Source organism: Carcharodon carcharias, chromosome 15, assembly GCF_017639515.1.
Source record: "Carcharodon carcharias isolate sCarCar2 chromosome 15, sCarCar2.pri, whole genome shotgun sequence".
Lineage (NCBI taxonomy): Eukaryota > Metazoa > Chordata > Chondrichthyes > Lamniformes > Lamnidae > Carcharodon > Carcharodon carcharias.
The window spans coordinates 50,345,170-50,371,881 of record NC_054481.1 but is presented as its reverse complement, the minus strand read 5'-3'; the positions used below and the strand labels follow the sequence as shown (position 1 = coordinate 50,371,881).

Below are 26,712 nucleotides of genomic sequence, written 5' to 3'. Positions count from 1 at the left end.
AAGGCAAAGGTATTCATTAAATCTGAAGAGCTAAGAAAAGGAACAGTGAATAAAGCAAGCATTGCCACAAAATTGTTAATGGCTTTCTTACACACGAGTCAAAAACACACCAGTTAAAGTATAGAAATCCTTTTATTTTTCCATGCTTTTCAGCACTGGAGTCAAGAAACAATGTGTCATGCCTATAAAAGCTCACTCACAGGCAAGGTAGGGGGTGGGGGCTGCAGTTGCTGTAGAGAATGTCTACTTCGACCTTACCTAGTTTTTAATATAATATGATTTTGGTAGAGATGGGTAATTTCTTTTTAAGAATGCAAAAACCCAGGCACCCAGGTAAAGGAATGAAGCCACAGGTTTTATAATTTAAATCAAAAGAATTTTACTGCACAGAAATCAAAGGACATGAATACTAATAAATACACTCGATTTTAAGTAGTCAGTTATGTTAAACATAATAGAAGTATAATGAACTCAGTTACTTATAATCTAAACTGAACTCTTCAAATCACTTTGCCTTCCACACTCATTAGACTTACACCCCTAATAAACTCAAGTCAAATACTTACCACAAATTGGAAGATTGACTGTAAAGTCCGAGTAATGCTTCAATGATCCATATAAAGGTTGTGATTTCTTGGGCTTTCCACTTACTTATAGCAATGTTTTCCTTTCAAATCTCTTCTAACCATCACATAGTTCAAATCTCCTCTAACCATTCAACAACGGCGTCATTAATGTCTTAAGGGTAGCCACCTCAGGTCAGAACTCCTCTGGTTCTAATATTCATTTTTTCTATAGTTTTATATCTCTGCCTCTCTCTCTCTCAGCTTGGCTATCCCTTAAGTTCAACTCACTGTTATGAATCCTTCAGTTAACAAGATTTTAAACTCTTTTAGCTAAACCACAAAATTTCAACTGAACTCTGAGAGAGCTGTTTCTATCCTGCAGCCAGCTTGTTCTCAAACCTAAAACCTAAACTGCTTGAACCCAGAATTGCACCCTTATAATTAACTAATGTTAACCTTTCTTTTCCCTCTATTGTTTATCTCCCAGGCCACCTGGTCACATGATCATTTACTGGCAGCCTTGATGCTTTATCAGAAATCATATCCTAAAGAAACTTAGAGCAGAATTTCACCCATGTCAGGCGGCCTTGGCGGGGGCAGTTGCAAAGCCAATTAAGGCCCACTCAGCGCTGCCTGTATAGGCGGGGTGGGGGGGATTGTGAGCGGGACTGCAAGCGGGACAAGCACAAACTTCGCGCATGCACGTGAGTGCAGGCTTCATAATCTCCCTGAGGCACAGAGCTGCCTTAGGGAGATGAGGAGTTATAAAAAAAATAAAGGAAATAAAAACGTAATGAAACTATGTCACATGAGCAGGGACATGTCATTAATTAAGTTTTTAAAAGCTTTATTTTATTTTTATTTGCTTTAGGAAACCTCAACCCGTCCGTGGATGAGGTTTCCTAAAAAGTGCAAAGGCTGCTTGGCCCTTTCGCCTGCTCATAAGGTTGGACAGGCAGCGAAAAATACAGCTTAATTGAACATTTAATGATCTTAACAGGCGAACAAAATAACGCACAATTGCATGTTGACATAGGGATGCTTCCCCGACGTTAACACGCATAATTTTACACTCGAGGGGGTCGTGCACGCACCCACTCGCCAAGCTAACAATTTTGCCCCTAATTCTTAAAAGAGGCTATCATCCCAAGATAAAATATAAATTCTTTCTCCAAAATACATGGGCCATCACACCATCAACATTTTAGCCTTAATTCATAGTTGAACCTCCTTCATGTTTTGCCAAATCGTCAATCCATCCAGTTCTTTGGTGCATGCATTCATTTTATACTCTTGTTTGTTGTCATTTTACAACCACATATGGTGTTTGTTGTGATTTCCCAAGTTACATGCAGCCAAGCCTAAGTTTGTAAAATTTAATAGAGACAGCACAATTATTTTCATGGTGCAATGGATATGACAGCTAATAGAGGACTGCAAGTTTTACCGGGAAGAGGGAGGTTGTGTCAAGAGATCTCTACAGAAAAGAGTCGATTGAGATCTACATGGAGAAAAGAGATTAGTGAGGAGGTCTTTACAAACAAGGGAGTTCTTAGGAAGACCTACTTGAAGAATAGAATAAAGAACTTGCATTAACATGTGCCTTTCAAAACCTTGGAGACACCTCAAAGCACTTTACAGCTAACGAATTGCTTTGAAGTGTTGTCATTGCGTATCACAAACAATGGCAGTTCCAATGATATTCTATTCATGGGCAGGCCATGATTGAAGGCTCAGGAGCACAGAGCAGGAGCTATGCCAATGACCACTAGTGAAGCGGAAGAACACCTCAAATTATCCAGAGTTATATATTGCTCTGAAGCAAACCCACCTGCCCAAAACACAAATATTCCCCACCGAAAGAGGATAAATATGTCTTCATTCAAAATAAATAAAACAGTAAGGTATACGGCTCATTTTCACGTACACACAATTCTGCCAGTGTGGTTCACTCACTTCATTTACACTACCTCCAAAGAAGTTAAGGCTGGGTTGTGTAAGTCACAATATGCTGACATGAAAAAAAAGTTCCAAATTGTTTTAATTAGTGAGTTGGAACTGGCCACAATAGACCACTGCAGAGCAAGGAGACATGTAATTAAAAACATTTTTTGCATTTGAATTTTAAAACAAAAGCAACAAAAAAAAATTCCTTGAGCCACTTGTTATCGACATAGGGAAGCTGCTGAAAAAAATCTTACGGCTCAGTGCTCCACTCCTGCAATTTAATACAATATCCCCACAAATCTTTTGCAGACAGAACACGAGCAATCACAACTCCACACCAACCATAAGTGAAGTGAAATCTAGTTCTTTGTTGAATATTTCAATTTTCTACCCTAGTTTGCTGTCACTGAATACCACATGTATTCCTTGTGTTATGCTCGTTAGGGACCGTTAAGGTTTAAAGAAGAAATCCGAACACCCAACAATTAACCAACAGAACTGCACCACAAGATTTCACATTTTTTGATTAAAAACCAAGTTTATTATATATACAGGTACAGTGTCTCAAATCCAGCTATCTGAAAACTGGACATTTTTTTTAAACTGCCATCACCTGACTTTCATCATTGGTCTAACTGTATATCTGGGAAATTCCTGGAGCTTCCTCCACTCCACTACCAACACTTCCTTGAAGTGCAGCAGGAAAAATTCTGAGCGGCAGGATTAATCTCCACATGGAGAGGCTAGGATTAATTATGGATAGTCAGCATGGCTTTGTCAGGGGTGAATCACGTCTAACAAATTTGATTGAATTTTTTGAGGAGGTGACTAGTTGTGTAGATGAGGTAGTGAAGTTGATGTAGTCTACATGAGCTTCAGTAAGGCTCTTGACAAGCTCCCGCATGGGAGAATGGTCAAGAAAGTAAGAGCCTATGGTATCCAGGGCAATTTGGCAAATTGGATCCAAAATTGGTTTAGTGGCAGCAGGCAGAGGACGATGGTCGAAGGTTGTTTTTGCGATTAGAAGCCTGTGACAAGTGGTGTACAGCAGGGACTGGTGCTGGGACCCTTGCTGTTTGTAGTGTACATTAATGATTTAGGCGTGAATATAAGAGGCAAGATCAGTATGTTCGTAGATGACACGCAGATGGTGGTGTCATAAGTGGTGAGGAGGAAAGCCTTACATTACAAGACAATATAGACGACTGGTAAGATAGGCAGGGCAGCAGCAAATGGAATTTAATCCTGAGAAGTGTGAGGTGATGCATTTTGGGAGGACTAACACGGCAAGGGAATACACAATGAATGGTAGGACCCTAGGAAGTACAGAGGATCAGAGGGACCTTGGTGTACATGTCCATAGATCCCTGAAGGCGGCAGCACAGGTAGATAAGGTGGTTAAGGCATGTGGGATATTTGCCTTTATTAGCCGAGGCATAGAATATAAAAGCAGGGAGGTTAAGCTGGAGCTGTATAAAACGCTAGTTAGGCCACAGCTGGAGTATTATGTGCAGTTCTAGTCGCCACACTATAGGAAGGATGTGATTGCACTGGAGAGGGTGCAGAGGAGATTCACCAGGATGTTGCCTAGGCTGGAATGTTTCAGGTACGAAGGCAGACTGGATAGGCTAGGGTTGTTTTCCTTAGAGCAGTGAAGGCTGAGGGGGAATTTGATAGAGGTATACAGAATTATGAGGGGCATAGATTGGGTAGATAGGAAGAATCTTTTCCTCTTAGCGGAGGTGTCAATAACCAGGGGGCATAGATTTAAGCTGGGGGGTAGGAGGCTTAGAGGGGATTTGAGTAAAATTTCTTTAACCCAGAGGGTGGTTGGAATCTGGAACACATAGCCTGAGGGGGTGGTAGAGGTAGGAACCCTTATAACAGTTAAGAAGTATTTAGGTGAGCACTTGAAACGCCATAGCATACAGGGCTACAGGCCAAGTGCTAGAAAATGGGATTAGAATAGATAGGTGCTTGGTGGCCGGCATGGACACCATGGGCTGAAGGGTTTGTTTCTGTGCTGTATAACTCTATGAACCCTATTTACATGCATAGAGTTTCTGCCACAAAGTAATACTGATGGATCTGAAGTAGCTCCAAAGGATTCCCTGGCTTATCTTGCAGCATTGTCTCTATTTCTTTCAAAATTGTCCATTGCAATCCTTAATTGAGAAACCCCAACATTCAACATGTATGACCCAGCCCAAACTGCCTGGCCTGAAAACTAGCAAAATCTAGAATCCGGCACAAACTCGGTCCTGAGGTTGCCGGTTTTTAGACACTGACCCTTAAAGAGAATTTAAACAAAGCAAGCACCACTAATCTAACACTATAACTTATAAAGATTTATGCTATAAACTTAGTGCTAGGTTTTACTTCCCCCAACATCGCTTCCCCCCTGCCCTCCCCTCTAGAGTTCCTTATTTCATGAAATTTTAAAGATTCATTCATTTTTGCTGAGACCAACCCAAAAGGTATGCCACAGCCCCCTGGAACTTACCTTAATTCTCCTCAGTTTCCAGCCATTCCTCAAGGTAAAATTACATGGGGATTCTACCATCAGCTTTTGGCTAAGTGATCCTCTGATTTTATTTAAAGACCTCACAACTGTGTATTCTTCAGCTCCTTGTCTTGGCTTTGGATATACATAGAATCACAGAATCACAGTGCAGAAGAGGCCCTTTGACCCATCAAGTCTGCACTGACACGTGAGAAACACCTGACCTACCTACCTAATCTCATTTACCAGCACTTGGCCCATAGTCTTGAATGTTATGACGTGCCAAGTGCTCATCCAGGTACTTTTTAAAGGATGTGAGGCAACCCGCCTCCACCACCCTCCCAGGCAGTGCATTCCAGACCGTCACCACCCTCTGGGTAAGTTTTTCCTCACATCCCCACCCCCACTAAACCACCTGCCCCTCACCTTGAACTTATGACCCTTGTGACTGACCCTTCAACTAAGGGGAATAGCTGCTCCCTATCCATCCTGTCCATGTCCCTCATAATCTTGTACACCTCGATCAGGTCATCCCTCAGTCTTCTCTGCTCCAACGAAAACAACCCAAGTCTATCCAACCTCTCTTCATAACTTAAATGTTTCATCCCAGGCAACATCCTGGTGAACCTCCTCTGCACCCCCTTCAGTGCAATCACATCCTTCCTATAATGTGGCGACCAGAACTGCACACAGTAGGTTGTTTTTTTTCCCCCAAGTCTGTTACCACAGCTTCTGCATAGCTCTTCCCAAGCCAACTACTCAAACTGACTGCTTTCTGCTACAAGGCTCTGTAGGAGTCAGTGTAGATTTCTTCCATTCACTGCAAACTAGAGTAAATCTCCCAGCTGCTTTTCCCTCACAAAACCCAAAGTGAACAGCCTGCTTCTGTCAACAAACACACAGATATAAATTAAACACAAGAACCTTCATGCCAAGGCTCCACCCTGAATCACTATCTCAATGGCAATGCGGCATGCTTTGGGATGATTCAAACAGAAATGCATGCAAATTATTTTGCCTTCAACACAACCCTTTGATTCTACAACCCATCTGAATAATTTATATTGCTAATGGAGTTTTACAATTCTTTCTCCAGACTCCCTGGCTCCATTACAAGCTTAGGGATGGACAATTCATTGTTCAAGTTTATCTCACAATCAACTCTGACCTTTCAAGACAACCATAGGATAGCTTTTAAGTTTAATAAACCCAGGCTTGTTTGAGTTGCATTTAAATCAGAGTTGCTTATCAATTTCTCAATCAGATGCTCCTCATTTATCTGCAGTCAAAACATTAATTCCTAAAAATAAAAGTTATGTTGTATAACATATAAACCATGAACTAGATTTTCACAACACTTGAAGCAATTTCCCATGTTAAAAACAGCCAAGCCTAAGTTTGGAAGATTTAAGAGAGGCAGCATATTTATTTTCATGGTACAGATGGATATGAGAGCAAAAAGAGGAGATTTATTTCGAGAAGGGGTTGATTGCTTTGACAAACAATCCTGCAGAGTTACAAGTTATTAATGCTAGGCCTCCATATATTTTGTTGGGTCATCCTGAAATATGTAAACAAGGTCTTCATCATCAACTATATTAATCACATTCCCAACCCAGCAATGGGATTTTTTATGTTCCTTCACAGGTGTGGAAATGGTGGCTTATTAAATGAGAGTAGCGTGGTACAGTCTGCAGGAGGAGATTTGTGAACTGGAAGAAGTATCGTGTGGACTGGGAAAGTGTCCAGTATTATAAGGAACAACGGCAACACAGTATATTATGACATGAGAGAATACCCTGTGCACAAAAAGCAAGACAAATTCAATCTTGCCAATTAACACCCCATCAATTTACTCTCAACCATCAGCAGAATGATGGAAGATGTCGCCAACAGTGTGATCAAATGGTAATGACTCAGCAATAACCTGCTCGCTGATGCTCAAGTTGTGTTCCACCAGGATCACTTGGCTCCAGATCTTATCATAGCTGTGGTCCAAACATCTGAATTTCAGAAGTGAGGTGAGAGCGATTGCCCTTGACATTAAGGCAACATTTGGCCGAGTGTGGCATCAGGAGTCTTAGCAAAATTGAAATCAACGGGAATCAGGGAAGAACTCTCTACTGGTTTAAGCCATGCCCAGCACAAAGGAAGATGGTTGTGACTGTTGGAGGCCAATCATCTCAGCCCCAGGGCACTGTTGCAGGAGTTTCTCAATGTAGTGTCCTATCTCCCAACCATCTTCAGCTGCTTCATCAATGACCTTCCCTCCACCATAAAGTCAAAAGTGGGGATGTTTGCTGCTGACTGAACAGTGTTCAATAACATTCCTGACTCCTCAGCTACTGTACATATGCAGCAAGACCTGGACAACATTCAAGCTTGGGCTGATAAGTGGCAAGTAACATTTGCACAACCCACTGTGGAAAATAAAAGCTCATGGTGTAGGGGGTAACATATTAGCATGGATAGAAAATTGGTTGGCTGGCAGAAAACAGAGAGTGTGCACAAATGGGTCTTTTTCAAGATGTGACGAGTGGAGTTCCACAGGGGTTTGTGCTGGGGCCTCAACTTTTTTATATCAATGACTTAGATGAGGGGAGTGAAGGCATGATAGCTAAAGTTTGCAGATGGCATGAAGATAGGTAGGAAAGTGTTGTGAAAAGGACATAAGGAGGTTGCAGTCAGATATAGATAGGTTGAGTGAGTGGGCAAAAATCTGGCAGATAGAGCATAATGTACGAAAATGTGAAGTGGTTCACTTTGGCAGGAAGAATAAAAAAGCAGAGTATTACCTAAATGGAAAAGGACTGCAGAATTTTGATCTGCAGAGAGATCAAGGTGTCCTAGTGCATGAGTCACAAAAAGTTAGCATGCAGGTACAGCAAGTAATTAAGAAGGCTAATGGATGTTATGCTTCTGTTATACAGGGCATTGGTGAGACCATATCTTGAATAGTGTGCACAGTTTTGGTCTCCTTATTTAAGGAAGGATGCAAATGTGTTGGAGGTGGTTCAAAGGAGGTTTTCTAGAATGATACCTGGAATGAGCAGGTTGTCTTATGAGGAAAGATTAGACAGACTGGGCTCGTTTCCACTGGAGTTTAGAAGAGTGAGGGGTGACTTGATTGATGTATATAAAGTCCTGAATGGTCTTGACAAGGTGAACGCAGAAAGAATACTTCCTCTTATGGGTGAGTCCAGAACTAGGGGGCACTCTTTTAAAATTAGGGGTTGCCCTTTTAGGTAAGAGATGAGGAGAAATATTTTCTCTCAGAGGGTTGTGCAACTTTTGAACTCTCTGCCTCCAAACATGGTGAAGCTGGGATCATTGAATATTTTTAAGGAAGAGGTGGATGGATTCTTGTTAGGCAAGGAAGTCAAAGGTTTTCAGGGTTAGATTGTAATGTGGAAATTGAAACAAAAAAAGATCAACCATGACCTTATTTTATGGTGGAGCAGGCTCGAGGGGCCAAATAGCCTGCTTCTGCTCCTATTTCGTATGTTCATATGTATGTTTGTATGTAAGTGTCAGACAATGACCATCTCCAATAAGAGGAAATCTAGCCAACTCCCCTTGAGGTTCAACAGCATTACCATCACTGAATTCCTCAGGATCAACATTCTGGGGGCAGGGGGTGGTTACCATTGACCAGAAACTGAACTGGACCAGCCGTATAAATACTGTGGCTACAAGAGCAGGTCAGAAGCTGGGAATTCTGCGGCAAGTAACTCCCCTTCTGACTTCCCAAAGCCTGTCCACCATCCACAAGGCACAAGTCAAGAGTGTGATGAAATACTTGCCACTTTCTTGGATAAGTGCAATTGCATGAACATTCAAGAAACTCAACACCATCAGGAGAAAGCAGTCCACTTGATTGGCACTCCATCCACCACCTTAAACATTTACTCCCTCTGCCACTGACACACATTGGCAGCAATGTCTGCCATCTAGAAGATGTATTGCAATAAGTCACCAAGTCTCCTTCCACAGCACCTTCTACATTGCAATCTCTACCACCTAGAAGGACCAGGGCGCATGCACATGCAAACATACAAGGCAGCAGACACATGCAAACACAGCCTCCTGCAAGTTCCCCCCCAGGCCACTGTCACTGGGTCAAAATCCTGGAACTCCCTCCATAACAGCATTGTGGATGTACCTACGCCACATGGACTGCAGTGGTTCAAGACCACCACCTTCTTAAGGGCAATTTGAGATGGATAATGAATGGACTTTTCAGCAATGCTCACATTGCATGACCAAATAAATAAAACTGAAGCTGCCTGGGCGGGGAGGCGATTGTAACATCACCTGGAAGATTGGTGTGGCACGGTCTGAAAAGCTGGTTTATAGAGGACAGTAATGAACAAAGGCCTGCAATAATTGTGCAGGAAAATGGTGCATGGCTTGGAATGTATTGGAGAGTAATGCAATATTGTTTGGGAGTGTGATGCTGCATATGCTGAAAATCTAGTGCAGTGCGGGAGGATAGCACAGCATAATCAAGGATGGGACCATGGAATGACCTGGAAAACAATTTTCTTGTAAAGGGTGATACAGCATTGCATGTAAGGGAAGAAGAAGAGGAAATAGCTAAGAAAGAAAGAAAATGCTAGTGAGAAAGACAGCAAGAAAGAAGGAAAAAAGGAACCTGCTTTGATATGACGCTCTTCACAACCTCAGGATGTCCCAAAGTGCAAGTATTTTTATTCAAGAGAAGGCAATTTGCACATAGTAATGAGATAAGTGACTAATTAATCTGTTTTAGTGATAAAGAAAGGCCTACAGACAATGCAGTATGTTTGAAGTGGCGTCACCGTCATAATGTAGCCAAATTTGTGCAGAGCATGGTCCCACAATTAGCATGGGGAGAAAATGACCAGATAATCCATTTTAATGAGGATGATCGAGGGATAAATATTAGTTAGGGCATGAGAAAATAACCAGGGGGCATAGATTTAAGGTAAGGGGCAGGAGGTTTAGAGGGGATGTGAGGAAGAATTTTTTCACCCAGAGGCTGGTGGGAATCTGGAATTCACTGCCTGAAAGGGTGGTAGAGGCAGAAACCCTCATAACATTTAAGAAGTATTTGAATGTGCACTTGCGATACCATGGCATACAAGGCTATGGGCCTAGCGCCGGAAAATGGGATTAGAATAATTAGGTACTTGTTTGACTGGCACAGACTCGATGGGCAGAAGGGCCTTTTTCTGTGCAGTAGACCTCTATGACTCTAAAAACTCCCTTGAGCTCCACTAGATATAAATTATATAATTTATTTAAATAAATAAATGCCATGGGATCATTAATGTTCACCCCAAGAGCAGACTAATTCAATATCTCATCTCAAGGGCAGAATCTCTAACAGTGGGGCACTCTTTTAGTATTGCATCAAGTACCAGCCTTAACATACAGTAATTTTAGCAGGTAAACATTACTTTTGCTAGGTTAAGAAACATTATAGCAAAAATAAAAAAAGAAAAATAATTGCTGTGCAGATTTATTTTTGCATCAGTATATAACTTTGCTTATTTTGAATCCAGGGACCAAAGTATCAGTGCAATAAAAAACTACAGGTGGGAAAAAAGCCTTTTTTCTTTAGAACATTTCATTTTTGAGCAGTAGACCTACTGCCTGAACTTGTGTTTTCTTAACATTTTCAACACGTCTTGAATCTCTGGCATCCTCTTCACTTAAAACCACCAGTCTTATATAAAACTAGTGAAATGCAAGAAGTTGTCATTCACTGACAGATTCTCCTTTTAGGACAGAACATTATTTACTGTAAACTTTTGGAAAATATTTTCAGAAGCAATTGATGAAATAAAACATCAGGTGCTGAGCAGAGTTTAAAGAAAGATGCCCTGTCAGATCTGGAAATGGTGGAAAATACACTTCCTGCCCAGATTTTTGGACCTTCTCAATCTGTGTGTCAATGTGCGTGTTGCTCAGTTTATTTAAGAAATAGGAAGTTACCATTGTGCAATTCTTTGGGTGCATTAAAAGATTCAAAATGTTCTCAGGCAAAGGCTAAGCCTGTGTTAGCAGTTTAAAATACTGCTAGTGATATTTGCATTTTCCTCTAATCTGAGATTTTGTCATTCCTTCACTGTGCCTTACATCACCACAGCATGATGTAAGGTACAGTAACCTTTGCAGCTAATATTAAAACTAGATTGGAGCAGTCACAGCACAACAAAACATTGCATGTGCTAAATTGAAATGGTTGTAAATACATACAGTAATCTGTGAGTTTGTTATGAATAATTGTCTCGTGTACAGTATTTCATTTTTCCTGTGATTGCCACCAGAACAAGGTTCATGGTTAATTGTGACACTTGAGTTTAAAACCAATTTGTAAATGCTGAAGTTTCTGAATCCATAAATCTACTTAAAAGAAGTGCAAACGAATGGAAACATTTTTTGAGCTGCAGATTGCCTGTGATCCAAGCAAACAGCGATGCAGGCTAGAGGGGCTGAATGGCCTCTTCCTGTTCATAATGTTCCTATGAGACTTGGCGTAAAATTGAACTGCTTTGTGTCCCTGACAATGGTAGCCCTTGTTCTGATCATCAAGACAAAGGAAAACGCAAGACAGTAAACAAAATGCATAGATGAAGAGAAGATACAGAAAGAGCAGATTATGATAATGCAAAGGGCATGAAAAATGTGAACAAAATGAAGATAAAGCCAATAAAATTAGGGGCTTTTCAATTAAGATAGTGCCAGCAAGTTTAACAAGAACAAGCTGCATTTATAGAGCAACACAGTAGAATGTCCCAAGCCATTTCATAGGAGTTTTAAGGCAAAAACTGACACAGAGCTACATAAGGAGATGCTAAGGAGATAAAGTTAAGCTTTGTCAAAGAGATAAGTTTTAAGGACCCCCTTATAGGTGAACAGAGAGGCAGGGAGGGAGGTTTATAGAAGGATTTTCACTGATATGGGCATCGACAGCTGAAGCTCCAGGCACCAATGGTAGAGCAATTAAAATCAGGAATGCACAAAAGATCAGAACAGGAGGAGCACAGAAATTTCAGGGGGCTGTAGGGGTGGAGGAATTTTCAGAGAAATGGATTGGAGAAGTAATGGAGGGGTGTGAACATAGATGCACTGGTTATCAGATACTGAAAGACAGGCATTGCAATATAAATTGAGAGCAGTCTGGTAACCAAACATCACTTGGAGGTCTGTATTTTTGGTGGGTGGTGGCTTTCTCAGCTGCTGTTGCAACTCCACTCAAATATAAAACTGGAATTACATCACAAAACATTGATGGAAATGTTGTTCTCTTTGGCTTGTCATAGTTATGCAATTGGTTATTTTGCTTCTCAAACCAAAGTGCCAACCATGTGAATGAGTATCGAGGAGTCTTTAGAGGCCCTATTCACAACCAGGGAACGATATGGCCTGCACTAATGCTTGATAGTGTTCAGGAGAGCAAAAGGTTGAGCTAAAGATAAAGCATTCAAAGTGAGAGTAATCTAATGGGGTTTCCTCTGAGAAATTTATTTCCAATGAACTTCAAGGAAAGTGAACTCCAATCATGGTGGTAAAGATTTGGAGAAGGATTCCCTCCTTCTTCTGCATTGGGAAATTTCCTACTTTCAGGAGTTTGACTCGAGTGCTGGCATCAGGTGAAGTAAACGAGTGAGTGAGCTGAATGGATGTCTTGGATCTCTGAATTTGCTCTTCCCTGGATCTGACTAAGCAATACAAGTAACTTTAGAAAAGACATGGAGCAGAAAGACAGGAGAATTACAAGGAATAAAGCAGCTAAACAAAATAAACCTGTAAATTTCAAAGCTACTAAGAGAATAAAATCAAATATCAAAAGATTGTACTTTTACTGAAATAAGTGTTTTTCCAATTAAGCACCTGGCTACTATAATTTGGCAGTTGATGCTCACATCCATATATTGCTGGCCTGAACTTCTTGGATTTCCTATTGTTGCAGAAACTGACTTTAACATGTGAACTGATATTTGGTTATGTTTTAGCCTGCCAGTTGATGTTTGGTAGTTTTACTTTACCTCATTCAGGCTGCAAGGTACTGAAAGTAATGATATTTGATATAGACATGACAGTTTGATTTGTTCAATTCTCTCACTGGCTGATTTAAACATCCACTCTCCAACAAAGCACTTGCCTGGAATGCAGCAAACCACATAAGCCAGTCAAGGCGGTAATGGTATGGACTGATAATACACGGTCTCCGCTTCAAATCTCCAGGTTTACACTTGAAATCGTATTCCTCCCACAAGGCACTGGGATCATGCGGATCTTGACTCATTGTCCCCTGAATTATGACCTCGGTCCTTTCCTTCGTGATACTAGGCAAACAGAAACAAAACAGATATATTACATTGAATGTTCAAAATGCTTTTTCTTAAACTTGGTTTTCAGAATACCAACAATTGCAAAATTATCACTGTTCCTACAAGCCATCTACCACCTTGTTTCATCTAACTTTATACATCATGTGCTTGTCCAACTTATCTTTAAATTCATCTATGCTATTCACCTTGACTACTGCTTGTGGAAGGGAGTTCAAAATTCTCACCACTCTGTTTTTCTTTTCCACTATTTAGTTGTTTGCCATCAGAAACTAATTATGTTGCCAGTGCCTTTAAACAAAAACTCTCTACTATTGCAGATAGCACAAGAATAGTCAACATTGTGACTGCAATTCCACTTAACTAACTAAACATTGATTCAGGTCATGCAAATCATCTTTCATATGAAACATCTACCAATATTAATTTCTACAAAGTACAAAAATCTCTAGCTGCTTGAGCTCTCCTTAAGTGTCACTGTGTGAAGTGGTGTTAAGTCACCCATAATAGTAAGGTGCCAAATTCAAATCATTGTACCCAGATAGCCAATTTCTATCAGAGCAGTGGTGGGAGTCTTTCAATTGGTCTCAGTGCCTCAGGGTAGAGTGGGAGAAGAAATATCAGCCACGATTCCTATGCCGGCTCACTATTCAATAACTCATTGATGTCAGGAAAGAGAGTACTAGGTTTAACTGTGATAAATTCTTCCCCACCACCCACTAAAGTGGCTGAACACATGGGTGCACATAGTCTAATGTTATTTACTGGACTAGTAAACAATGGCCTGGGCTAATAATCCAAAGAATGTGAATTTCAATCCCACAATGGCAGTTTGAGAATCTCAATCTGTTTTTAAAGAAATCTTAGAACACAACCATGTGGCCATGTAACTGTCATAAGAACCCAACTGGCTCACTAATCTAATTTTAGGGAAGGAAACCTGCTGTCCCAGTCTGGTTTATATGTGATTCCAGCCTCAGGCAAACATCATTGACTCTTAACTATCCTTTAAAATGGTCTCACAAATCACTCAGCTGTACTAAGACAGCTTAGACTGTAATATTTCAGGAAGGCCCAATGCCACCTTGTCAGGCCAACCAGGGTTAACCAATAAGTGCCAACATTCCTGGTGCCACTCACATCCTGAGAATGGATAAAAGGCAATTTTCCATTAGGTTCACATGAGAAATGCTCACGTGGATAACGTGTTGATGTTTCTATCGGTACCTGTGGGAATTATACTCCATTGGCTCATTTCTCCAGGAGAGTGAGGTGGGCAAGAGGGAGAAAACAAAACGTTGAATCCTGAAAGTCCGCTTAAAGCAAAGTCTAAACCTTCCCAACTTTGCATGGCCCAGAAACCACCTTTGAGCCCAATAGGCAAGCCATTTATTGATTCCCCTTTTCCCCTTGGATAAAAATTCTAGGTGTGTCTAGCTGCTCTCAGACTTTCTGCTGGTGTCAGCCAGCCATGCTGGATAAATAGACCACTGATTTTCCATTGCAGATGATATCCATTGAGCACTAATATTGCTTTATTGATTGCAACTTCCTGGGCTGGAAAAGGTTAAAGCTATTCTCAGTGTACAAAGTGCCCCTGTAGTCGGATGGCTCACCTCATTAATGTATGAAGTATGGAATTTGCTCTAACTCCAGGTTACTGGCAGCACTCACTAAATCAAGGTTATTGGACAATCTTTAAAAGAAAAAAGTTCTTTGTGTCTTTTGAATTATGTAAAATTCAACATCTATCATGAATTTAACTTCATCGTGTATATTTTCTGTGGAGGTGACATTTTATTCAACATAATTTTCAATTTATGTCATTATTTCCTAAAAGAAATACTGGTCACAGAGGTTTTCCCTGCTGTGCAATTCTGGACTAATGACTATTGCTGTGTAATGAATTGCAAAAAGCTCCAAACTGCTCCTGCAACCTTGCTCTATGCTGTCAATGGTTGACTGTCTGAGTGTAGGGGACAGCCAAGGTATCTCAGTGTGTCAGCACTTGCTCACCATGTGATGACAACTCCCCGAAATGTCATAGTTACAGTCTCCACAGGAATTACCTTGTGATGTTTAGTTTGAACATAATTAGAGGTTAACACTCTGAGGACCTAGTTAGTGTTTCTGAAAAACACTCAAACTTTCATAGAATCATACAGTACTGAAGATTGTCATTTGGCCCAACACATCTGCACCAGCCCTTTCAAAGAACTGTCCATTTTGATTCCACACCCTAGCTTTTCCTCCATAAGACTGAAAATAAGTTCTCCTCAAGTACATGCCCAATTTTCTTTTGAAAATTAATCTGTAATCTGGTTCCACTACCCTTTTAGATACTGCTTTCCAGATCTTACTTTGACAGGAATTAAATTATTCATACACTTGGGAGGGAATATGAATTAGATCATTTCTTAATTTATGTCAAATTCATTATCACATTGGTAGTTTAACAGCAGCAGAATTCATGGCAGCATACACAAAAAAGCATGCTAATTAATAACATCACATTTTATGGAAGTCCAGTTATGTGAATCATGTCTATTTTACCACAAAGTAGACAACAGGATTCTGCTGTCTGCACTGCCTGCCTTACAGATCTGAAAAGGTGAATGACTTCACTCTTTCTGTACAACAGCTGATGGTAAAAGTGAACAGCGAATCCATTTCTATGGCCACTGGGGCTAATTTTCCCCATTGGCACTCAGCTGGTAATTGGAGTGAATCTCCTATTTCACTTTCATCACATTGTATAATCTTCCCGATGAAATCAGTGACAGAGTTCCACCAGATTACCAAACAGGTTGTGAAATACCCATTGTGTCAAGTTGATTCACTGATAAAAGAAACATTTATATCAAATTTACTTAACCCCAGTTCATAAACTGGTGATACGGCACAAAATGAGACCATTTGGCTCATCATTCCTGTGCTGGCTCTTTGGTAGATCTGTACAATAACAGTAATTTCACTCTTCTGATCATATCTCACAGTCCTATAACATGTTTTCTTCAAGTATTTATCCAATTCTATTTTTTATCGTACTATTGAATCTGCTTTCACCTCTTCAAGCAGCGCACAGATCAGAAAAGCTTAAGTGTGTAAAAATTGTTTCCTTATGTCACCTCTGCTTCTTTTGTCAATCACCTTAAATCTGTGTCCTCTGGCCATCAACCCTGAGGTTGTTCTCTTTAGACAAGAAAAGAATGAGAAGGGATTTGATAGAGGTGTCTACCATGAGGGGTCTAGACAGAGTAGACAGGGAGAAGTTGTTCCCATTGGTGGAAGAGTCGAGAGTCAAAGGACACTAAGTTAAAGTGATTGGCAAGAACCAGAGGCGATATGAGGAAAAACTGTTTAATGCAGTGAGTAATTAGGATCTGGAATGCAATGCTTGACAGTGTGGTGGAGGCAGATTCAATTGTGGCTTTCAAAATGAAATTTGATTATTAGGTGAAGAGAAAAGATTTGCACAGTTATGAGGAAAAGGCAGGGGGCGGGACTAACTGAGCTGCTCTAGCAGAGAGCAGTCATGGACATGATGGGCCAAATGGCCTCCTTCTATTCTACAACTACTCTATGATTCTGTCCCAGGGACAGTTGCTCTAACAAAATAATTCATGATTTTGAATACCGCCATCAAATTTCCTCTTAACTTTCCCTGCACTTAGGACAACTGTAGCTTCTTTAGCCTCTCTTCTCAGGTTTCTTGGTTTGGCCCTTCTCAGATGTGAAGCAGATGTATCCATGAGCAGGTCAAGAGAAAACTCAGGTAAAACAGGCTAGAATTTTAAGGACCCCCCACTCCACCACAACCCCCAAGGCAGGTTGTCAGACAGAGGGGGCATACACTTAGGCACCTTAGCAGCAGTGCCAAGTTAGTCATCTAACCACCTCCGTGGGATTTGCCCGCAGCAAGGGAGGCATCAACAACCTACCTGTTCTTCGGCCAATTTATTGGTAACTTAAGGGCCTCCTCCTGTCACCGCTGGAATATTAGCTGTGGTGGGAGGTGTCAATGCCACGGCACGGCTAGGTCGACAGGTGAAACCTGGCAGCCTTTTAGTGGACTGAGGGGAGGGGTCCCCCCGTGAAGGTACCATGGTCAGAAACATCCCCTCATCGGGAGGGTCGTACGGGGGTGGTCACGAACCTGATCGGTGTCCCCAATCAGGGCCACGCCGCCATTTTACGTCGGCGGGCCAACTAAGGCCCACCCAGCGTGATGCTCGCTCGGAAGCGCTGTGCATTCCCTGTGTGGGTAGGGGGGGATTCCCTGAGTCGGGGCCTGCGCTCTTTCGCGTATGCGCATGAAAGAGCGCAAAAATCTCCCCGGGGCACAGAGCTGCCTCAGGGAGATTTAGTTCAGAATGAAAGTTTTTATTAAAGACAGAGAAAAAATATTTAGACATGCCCCCTCATGTGACAGCATCACATGAGCTGGGACATGTTTATCAAATGTTTGAAAATTTTTTACTCAATTATTAATCCCTTCATGAAGCCTCATCCTGCCCGTGGTTGAGGTTTCATGAAAAATATGAAGGCTGCCTGGGCTCTTCGCCTGCCCGCTAACCTTAAGGTTGGACGGGCAGCATTCTTAACTACTTTAATTACTTTCTTAGTGGCCTTAATAGGCCTTTGACAATTTGGCGGGCGCGCAGCCGAGTCGGCTGCACGCCCGCTGAACTGAAAATCTAAGCGACGCCCAGTGGCGTTGGGACACCCGCCCAAATGTCACCGCATGTTATTTTACACATCGGCAAGCAGGCCCTGCCCCCGCTCGCTGACCTGAGAATTCTTCCCCATGTGCTTAATGGAGCTCCCCCTGTATTCCGTGATGAACCTTGGTCTCACTCCCCCGGTTGTTGGGGTTTAGTAGCATGGCCCTGGCAAAACCCCGGGACTTACTGTGAAGTCCAGGTTCATGACATCTCTTCTTTGGTAATTGGCTGCAGTCCCAGCAGTGTCCACTACTCCCAGTGGCTACTGCTGGTACGAGAAAGCTGCCAGCCATTTGATTGGCTGGCAGGTCTCGGAGGTGGGACTTCCTCCCAGAGGGGGACCTAAGTCCCGCTTCAAGCCAACTAACGGCCTGACTGCCGTAAAATGGCTGCAGGGTGACCCAGCCAAGCAGAGGTAGGCTCGCCCACGACTTTTCAGCCAGGTGGGCAAGGCCACCGTTCTGCGTAAAATTCCAGTAGGTGGTATTATAAATAGGTGACTAAATCAGTCAGCAGCAAACCAGGATAAAAATTAAATCAACAATACAATAATTTAATAAGACCAGGGATGACTCAAATAGATTAAGCAATGACAGCCAGATAGGATTTAAATTCCGGCTTGTGACAAATCTTAATTCACTTCCAACATTGCAAAATAATGCTCACATTAAGGATACCAATATCATTGCATAATGCAACTATTCTTGCTTCGCACCTTCCAAAGGCTCCATAAGTGTTGACAATTCGCAGTGGATTAAAGGAAGTGTTCATCAATTGTTTTGAGCTGAGCAGGTTTACAATCACTGGTAGACTGAGGTAGGCAATAAGAACCCCAAAAGAGACATTCAGTACTTGTCGAATGAAGGCACCTGAAGAAGCAGACATAGAACAAAATCATTTTAATACTTTAGCATGGGCCAGAAATTTGATTCAGAACAGGAAGGGGTTAGCTGAGGGGAAAGAGTATTATCATAGGATCATCAGGGTTGCTAATCAAAAGAGAGTGGGGTCCAACTCATTCATCTCTTCCCATTCTGTCAGTTGCATGACATGATAATAATGGAGTTATTGATTAATCACAGCAATCAATCTCTATTAATTAGTCGACAATATACCCAGACATGACATATGGAAAACTGAAGTGATGGAAATTCACCTGTGCCTCCCAAGTATGCTGCACCGGGCTATGTCAAAGTCAACCATTCCATGTGGGGAAAAGAGATATACGTGTATGTATCTTGCATCTTTCACAAACTCTGTATATCCCAAAGTGCTTTACAGCCAATGATGTATTTTTTGAAATTTTGTAATGTAGCCAATTTCTGGGTCCCACAAACATAAACGAGATAATAATCAGATAATCTATTTTAGTGATGCTAGTTGAGGCAAAAATGTTGGCTAGGACAGTGGGCAGAACACCCCCCTACTGAGCCGAGGGGGCAGACAGGGCTTCATTTAAATATCTCATCAAACAGTGCAGCACTCCCTCAATTCAAAGGCAAAGACCCCCCTCCCCTCCTATAGGAGGGGGGGAGAAAAAGGAAGTTCAATCACTTTACCATTTCACCATTTCTTTACTCTCAACAGCTGTACAGCAGCCGGCAATACCCTAAACATTGGAGTGATGTTCTATGTTCACTGCTTTTAGCAAGCTGTAGAAGCACTGACAAAGAAACGGCCAGATACACTTCTCCCTTATGTTTATAGTATTGTTACAAATAGCGAACAGTAGTATTCCTTGTCATTGAAGTACGACCCACAAGTTTCTAGCAAGAACCCTAGTATCAGTGCCTCTCTGAACCTCTCTGTCTTTCTATCATTCTCTTCTCATTTAAGAAGCTCCTTAAATCCCACCGCCTTGACCTGCCCTAATATCTCCTTAACTGATTTTGTTTGATAATTGCTCCAATGAAGTGCCTTACAATGATTTGCTTTATAAAGGGCACTATAGAAATAAAATCTGCTGTTGTTGTAACATTCCAACTTCTTGTTGAATAGATAAATATTTAACAAATTAGATAGACTGGAATAGGCCAGTATCATGCACCCCCTGCATGCTGGGGTGTCTCACTTCAATGCAAACCAGGTCTTGTGTTAGTAAAGAAGAACTGCACAATGGCAATAGCAGCTGACTGGCTCCAACCAGATCAACCCGTGTTGTGACCAGTGAGAAAACCTGCATTCCCCATATTAGGTTCATCAGTCACTGAATGACACACATGAGAGGAAGCAAAACCCCAGTGGTCCAGTCATTCCCAATACAAGGGATGTCCATAATTAATATTCGATGGGCACCCAAAATATTTTCCACTTAAAAGCTGTGACATCAGTAATTAAGATTATAAAGTTTAAAATAAGTTACTGATTATTACATTAACAAACGCCAAGTAAAAGGAGTTTAGATGAATGTGATGTTTCAGTGAAAAATCTTATTCTGTACTTGTTATCTCACGGGCTTGGGCAATGCTGCTCTTGTATGAAGTCAGAGATATCACTGCTCCAATCAGTCAAATGATACAGTTAAATTAACGTGGTCAACTAGGCTTTCTCTTATTTATTTTATCAGTTCCTACTGCTCAGGATATGGTTGTTCACTAGGGCAAAGTTTTACAAAGATTTTAAGGTAGGTTTGTACTTGGTAAAATTTATTGACTTTTTACTGCCAAGCTCCCAGGTGAAAGCTATAAATTACATTCCTGATGTATTCGGGAAATGTCACTGACAGTCAATTTAAATCCACTGGAATAGGGCCTAAATAGGTATTAACTATAGTTCAGTGAGTAGCTCATCTCCAGAGTCAGCAAGTTGTGGGTGGAAGATTTGAGCACAAAATCGAAGCTAACACTCAGGGAAGTACCAAGGGTATACTACACTATCGGAGATTCCATCCTTTCAGATCCGAAGTTAAAACAAGACCCCATCTTCCCTTTCAGGTGGAGTAACAGATCCCATGGCACTATTCAGAGGAGCAGGGAGTTCTCCTGGGGTTCGAGGCAATAGTTATCACTCAACTAACATTGCTAGAGAAGATCATCTGATCAAGTACCTCATTGCTGCTTGTGGGATCTTGCTATGCCGCTTTTCCTCCATTACAACATTAACTGCACTTCAATTACTTCACTGGCAGTAAAGCATTTTAGGACATCTCGAGGCCATCAAAGGCACAACAAAAATTAGTCTTTGTTTCATTTTTAACTATTCTCAACTCAGTTCCCTTTCCTTTGACATATTTTTCAGTTCTGCTTAGTTTTAAGATTTGTCCTTTCTTCTCGTTTTGTATTAGTCCTCAGCAAACTGGGTGAATTGGTAAAGTGGATTAAGTTCAAACTCTGGGGGCCTCAATTTGAAGCTATAGTAAAGCAATGTCCTGTTGCCTGCAGGCATGCCAAGGGAAAAGATTTTTGGTTATTGTCAACATTGCCCTATGGGCTGAGGCCCTGAAATATGAATCTGGAGCCACTATTTGGTGCAGTAACCAGATTCATTAGGATGGCATTTTATTTCTTCTGTGCTTTCATCATTGCCCCAAATATCACATCAGGAGTTCCTTGCAGCAGTGCTTGACCCAATCATCTTCAGCTGCTTCATCGGTAACCTTTCCTCTGTCATAAAGTCAGGAGTTGGGGTGTTTCTTGGATGCCTCTGTATTGTGCATTCTCATTCACAACTCTTCCCTACAGCTGGAAATGGCTAACAGCCCTGATTGGGTTGACAATTCATGGGGAACATAAGTGCCTGGTAATGATCATCATGAACAAGAGAATGACAGTCAGGTGTCAATGAGTGTTATGGAAGCTCATCACTCTTCTGGATGGGTGCAACCACAGTAACATTAAAGAAGCTCGCTCCTATCCAGTTCATTTAACTGGCAGCCCATGAACAGGCTCAAAATCCACTCACTGCAACTACAGTATGCTCTGCGAAACCTGATCTATGTTATTTTGACAGCACCTCCCTCCCCTGCAATCTTGACCACCAGCAAGAACATGAAAAGCAATATTCTGCAAGCACCATCACTTCAAAAATTCCCTAAGTCTCTGACCAGCCTGATTTAAAGATATACCCCCATTCTTCTATTGTTGCTAGGTCAATTTCTGGAGCTCTCTACATAACGTCATTGTGTGAGCACTCTTGTCCATCACTACTTTCTCAGGGGAACTAAGAATAGTCAATAAATGCAGTCTCCCAGCATCACTCCACACTCTGAGAATAAATTTTAAAAAATAGAACTTAGTCAATGGTGTTTCAGCGCAAAGGCTTTGTGTGTTCAGCAATACCTAGTGGAGTACAATTTGATTACAAAGTGTTAATTGCACAGAATCGGGTAATTCAGTCCAAATTGTCCATCATGGCTCTACACGAGCCTCATCCTATCTCTCTTCACCTAATGCCATCAACATATCTTATTCTTCAATTCTTCTCTCTCACATGCTTATCTAGCTTTCCCTTAAAAGGGAAGCTATTCTCCTCAAGTACTCCTTGAGGCAGAGAGTTTCACATTCTAACCATTCTCTGGGTAAAAGGCTTCCCCTGAATTCTTAACTGGATTTATTAGTGACTACCTTATATTAATAATCACTGGTTCTGGTCTCACACATCATTTTTAGACTTATACTCTGCTTTTCCTGCTGTAACTAAGACAGGAAATATAGTGATTCGTTATGGGTGTATTAATGCTGCCTTAAGGCATTAATGCTGCCTTAAGATTAGCTGTTATGGGTCTAATGCAACAATCGTGAAGGTGTTATTGCTATATCTACAGTATGGTATTTAAAAGCCTTTCCACATTTCCATATGTCACTCTGGTTTCACTGCCATATAGCCCACTGACTGCCCACATTCATACATGACAAACTTAGAGGTAGCAAAAGGCTGCTGCCACTCTTTAGGAGTGGGGAGAAAGAAACAGTATCAGTGGTACAGCTTCTTGCCTTTCTCAAAGCTCTGACTATCAAATCAAAACTGCATTCTTTACAAATTGGAATTTTAGTAACTATAAAATTCAACAGTAATCACTCAATGTAACCTGAAGCAAATCTGGCTTTCATTTAATTTCAATCCAAAGACATTAACATTCGGGGTCTGGTAAATTAACTTTTCCCAAAGCACAACTGCCATAAATGAATATTTATTAAATGCACGTTCTTGATATATTGGTCATTAAAGCAAAATAATGAGCCATAGTGACAGCACGAAGCCAAGTGTTCAGTTGCTAGACTGGCACGGAGTACTCACTGAGTAATAGCATACGTTTAAAACGTGCTGCTTAATGACACAGGTGTTAACACAATGTTTTAATTGCACATATACTGTGACACACGTGAGCAATTACAATTTTGAAAACAATTATGCAATGATATGAAAGCAACCATGGTGACAATATAATGTTGTTGTTACTCCTTAATGTGTAACAGGCTTATTTTGGAAAAAAAAGTCAAACTGGAAGATGATTTGGTGAACTATGAGGAGAAAGCTTAAACTTTTACAGTGCATTACTTCTGATCTCAATTGGGTGACAGTGGGAGCACTGCTTTTTGATTCAACAATGCTGGACTAGAAAGTGGAAAATCAGAATGTTCATATCCTGTAACATCCAAGTGCATGCATGAGAAAATGAAAGAAAGAATAGAAAGGATTGCAAGAGTCTGTGCATGTGCATAACTAGCCAACTGCTCCTATCTCCCCTTTGAAATGAAGAACGCTTGAGCTACTGTAATATACATCATGCCCATGGTAACTGTTTCTCATAAGGCATCAACACTTTCAAATAAGTGAAGAGAAAGGTCAAAATTAAGAGCTATCTATCTGAACTATTAGTGCCTCTCAACCAGTTCTTGTTTTTGTGTTCTATACATCATGTAGGTAAAGGATGAGTGGGGAAGACAACTTTGCATTCTATTTTTTCTTCAATGAAGTTACGAATGAAAGATGCTAATCATAGACTACTTCAGTTATATTGGTGAAGTTTGACAAAAACAGTTTTCAAGCTGCTTCCACACAGGTACTTGTTTTAACTGAAAAACTCAGGCAAGTTGGTATATAGAATATAGAACAGGCTGACTCTGCAGGAAGCAAAGAAAACTGAGGAACATATGAATAATAATTCAGATTCAAAACATCTACCGTGATAAATAGATATAAAAAAATGTACACCTACCAGGAAAGACTAAACAGCTGATGGCTCTTTTCTCAAAAGGGAAAGCTCAGGTAAGACCTAAAAAAATGTATTTGAAATTCTGAAAGAGTTTGACAGGGTAGACATAGAGAAGATGTAGACATAGAGAGGAGTCCAAACTGGGGGGTCATAACCTAAGGCAGAAAGGATTAGAAGATTTTACTGATAGAGTAAGTTGAAGAATGAGAAGGCTCATGTGAAGCATAAACACCGGCATAGACCATTTGGGCAGAATGGCCTGTTCCTGTGTTGTAAATTTTATATAAAAGTGATTCATAACTAAATTTGGGTATTCACCAGGCAGTTGATCCAAACTAGTAAATTCAATTTACGTTGGATTTGGAATTCAGATTCATACTCATCTATAAATTGCACTTTAATTTATTTGCTAAGCATTATTGAAGTCAGTAAGTATATTCTGCTTAATGCAAGGGATGTCTGCATCAGTTGACATTTTGAGATCAAGGCTGACTGTTGGAAGGATTCAAAACTTTGTAGTGAATGAGTTAAGGAATAAAAGTAAAGTTCATGGAAAAGGCATATGTCAAAAAAAATTGGAAAGGCTGTTAATCAAGATCACATACCATAATGAGTAGGTGGTTTCTGACCCAGTGACTCCTTAGCCTGGATCTTGGATACTTGATCTTTGACCCCCCCTTGTCGTGAGCCGAAGAGAAAGGCCAGATTGGAGTCGTCAAAGCAGGCAATACTTGGAACAATAGTCAACCAGTTCAAGAAGCTGAGATTCCCACTTATGATGAGTAAGACCTGTAGAGAAGGGAGGGAAATCAGATTTACAGCTGCAATATGCCAAGGAAGTGACATTATAAAGCTATTGTACACATAATGCAGTTTATTTTGTTGATATAGTGTTCAATTATTATGAAGTCACTTTATGTCATAGCCCATTTTTTATTGCATTATGTCAAAACACCAAACCATTCTCCATTTCTTTCTATATACTGTACGTCAGTGTGTTTTATAACATAACGGAACATAATTCCTGTCTTTTCTTTCTTACACTGAAACATTTCAACAAATCCAGTGTTAAACATAACCAATTTTCTTCTCTTGGTAGGAATTTCTATCCTCAGATGCATGGCATTTAAATATCTGTTACACTGTGTATTTGTTGTGAAACTAACATATTTTTTCATTATATTATTATGGCTTATTGTAATTTGGGTTCATGAGTGTGAGTGTAGATGGTTCTGTCTGTGTGATTTAAGTGAATTAGGGTCAGATAAACTGCAAGCTTGAAATTGTCAAAAGGGGTTAGAGGTAAAAAGCATTTGAAATGCTATTGAGTAAACATGGATGAGGGCAAAATGTAGGGTGTGAAGGAAATTTGCATTCTTAGATAAGTGAAGGGGTTGTTTGGGTTTCAAAGTGATGATAGGATGTTTGCAACTAACAAGATAAGCAAGGCCAGACGGTATGTTTATTTTTCCTAAATTTGACCATATTGGCAACGCGAAATATTTTTATATTATGGGAAAATAAATTTCCAAAGACACGTAAAACAATGGAACTTACAGATTAAAAAGATAGAAACATATAAAAGGAAGGAAGGGACGTTATGTTGCGGCGCCATGTAAGGTCCAAAAGGACAGTATAAAACAGCCTGGGGGAAGTCTCCAGCCACTTTAGCTGAAGTCCGCTGTGTCCAGTAACCAAAGGTGGAGGAAAGCCTTTGGAGTTCCACTGTCAAATAGAGGCTGTGGTAAACTTGCTGGCTTGCCTATTTAAATTTAAAATCTATTTCGGGACTGTTGCCTTAAAGAGGGTATGTAGTTAGGCGTCAGGTTAATTAGGAATTTTGGGGTTTGTTATCGTATTAAGTAACTGTAATATTATGTATGTGTTTGAAATTTTTTCTTATGTTAATAAAATGTTTTAATTTAATTTTTAAAATCTCTACATGTGTTAGTGGACTCATTACTTCTGAATCCAGTGCACAAATCTTCTCATAACAAAGACAAATTGCAAAATTATTGTCATAGCATGGCCAAGTTTCCCATGTGGATTTGGTCAGCCTGGCTCACATCACCTGGCTCACATCACCTGCCACGTCATAACAGTATTCACACACATAGGTAAAACCTTTATCTTCCGATTGTTTGCTGTCTTGCAAATTTATACTTCATTACATTAGTTCCATAATTTATTTACCTTTTGCTTACATTGTTGCTCCATAATTTCATTCATTATTATACAACAACTTGCATATATAAAGTGTGCTTAATGCACTTTACAAAGAGAGGTGGAAGTAATAGATAAAAGGGGCAAACACTGAGTCATGGAGGAAGAGATGTGGAGGGATGGCTGAAAATGGTCAAAGCAATGATAAGCCTCAATAAATTGAATACTTTCGGTGAACAGTCAGTCTAGAAAGAAGGCACTAAAAGGGGAAAACATGCAGTAGAAATTTGATTGAGCCCAAATACAGCGTTGCACA

The 26,712-nt window shown here is 40.7% G+C and overlaps 1 protein-coding gene across 3 annotated transcripts in view; it reads right to left on the bottom strand.

Moving 5' to 3' along the window:
• The window catches only part of lmf1 (lipase maturation factor 1), a 662,806-nt gene that overhangs the window by 62,783 nt on the left and 573,311 nt on the right, over positions 1 to 26,712 (bottom strand). For all 3 annotated transcript variants that reach the window (XM_041206706.1, XM_041206707.1, XM_041206709.1), the window contains 3 exons: positions 24,839 to 25,022; positions 18,795 to 18,948; positions 13,169 to 13,352 (listed from right to left, as the gene is read on the bottom strand). In XM_041206706.1, the coding sequence (XP_041062640.1) occupies positions 13,169 to 13,352; positions 18,795 to 18,948; positions 24,839 to 25,022 (522 nt within the window). The remainder of the gene's footprint in view (positions 1 to 13,168; positions 13,353 to 18,794; positions 18,949 to 24,838; positions 25,023 to 26,712) is intronic.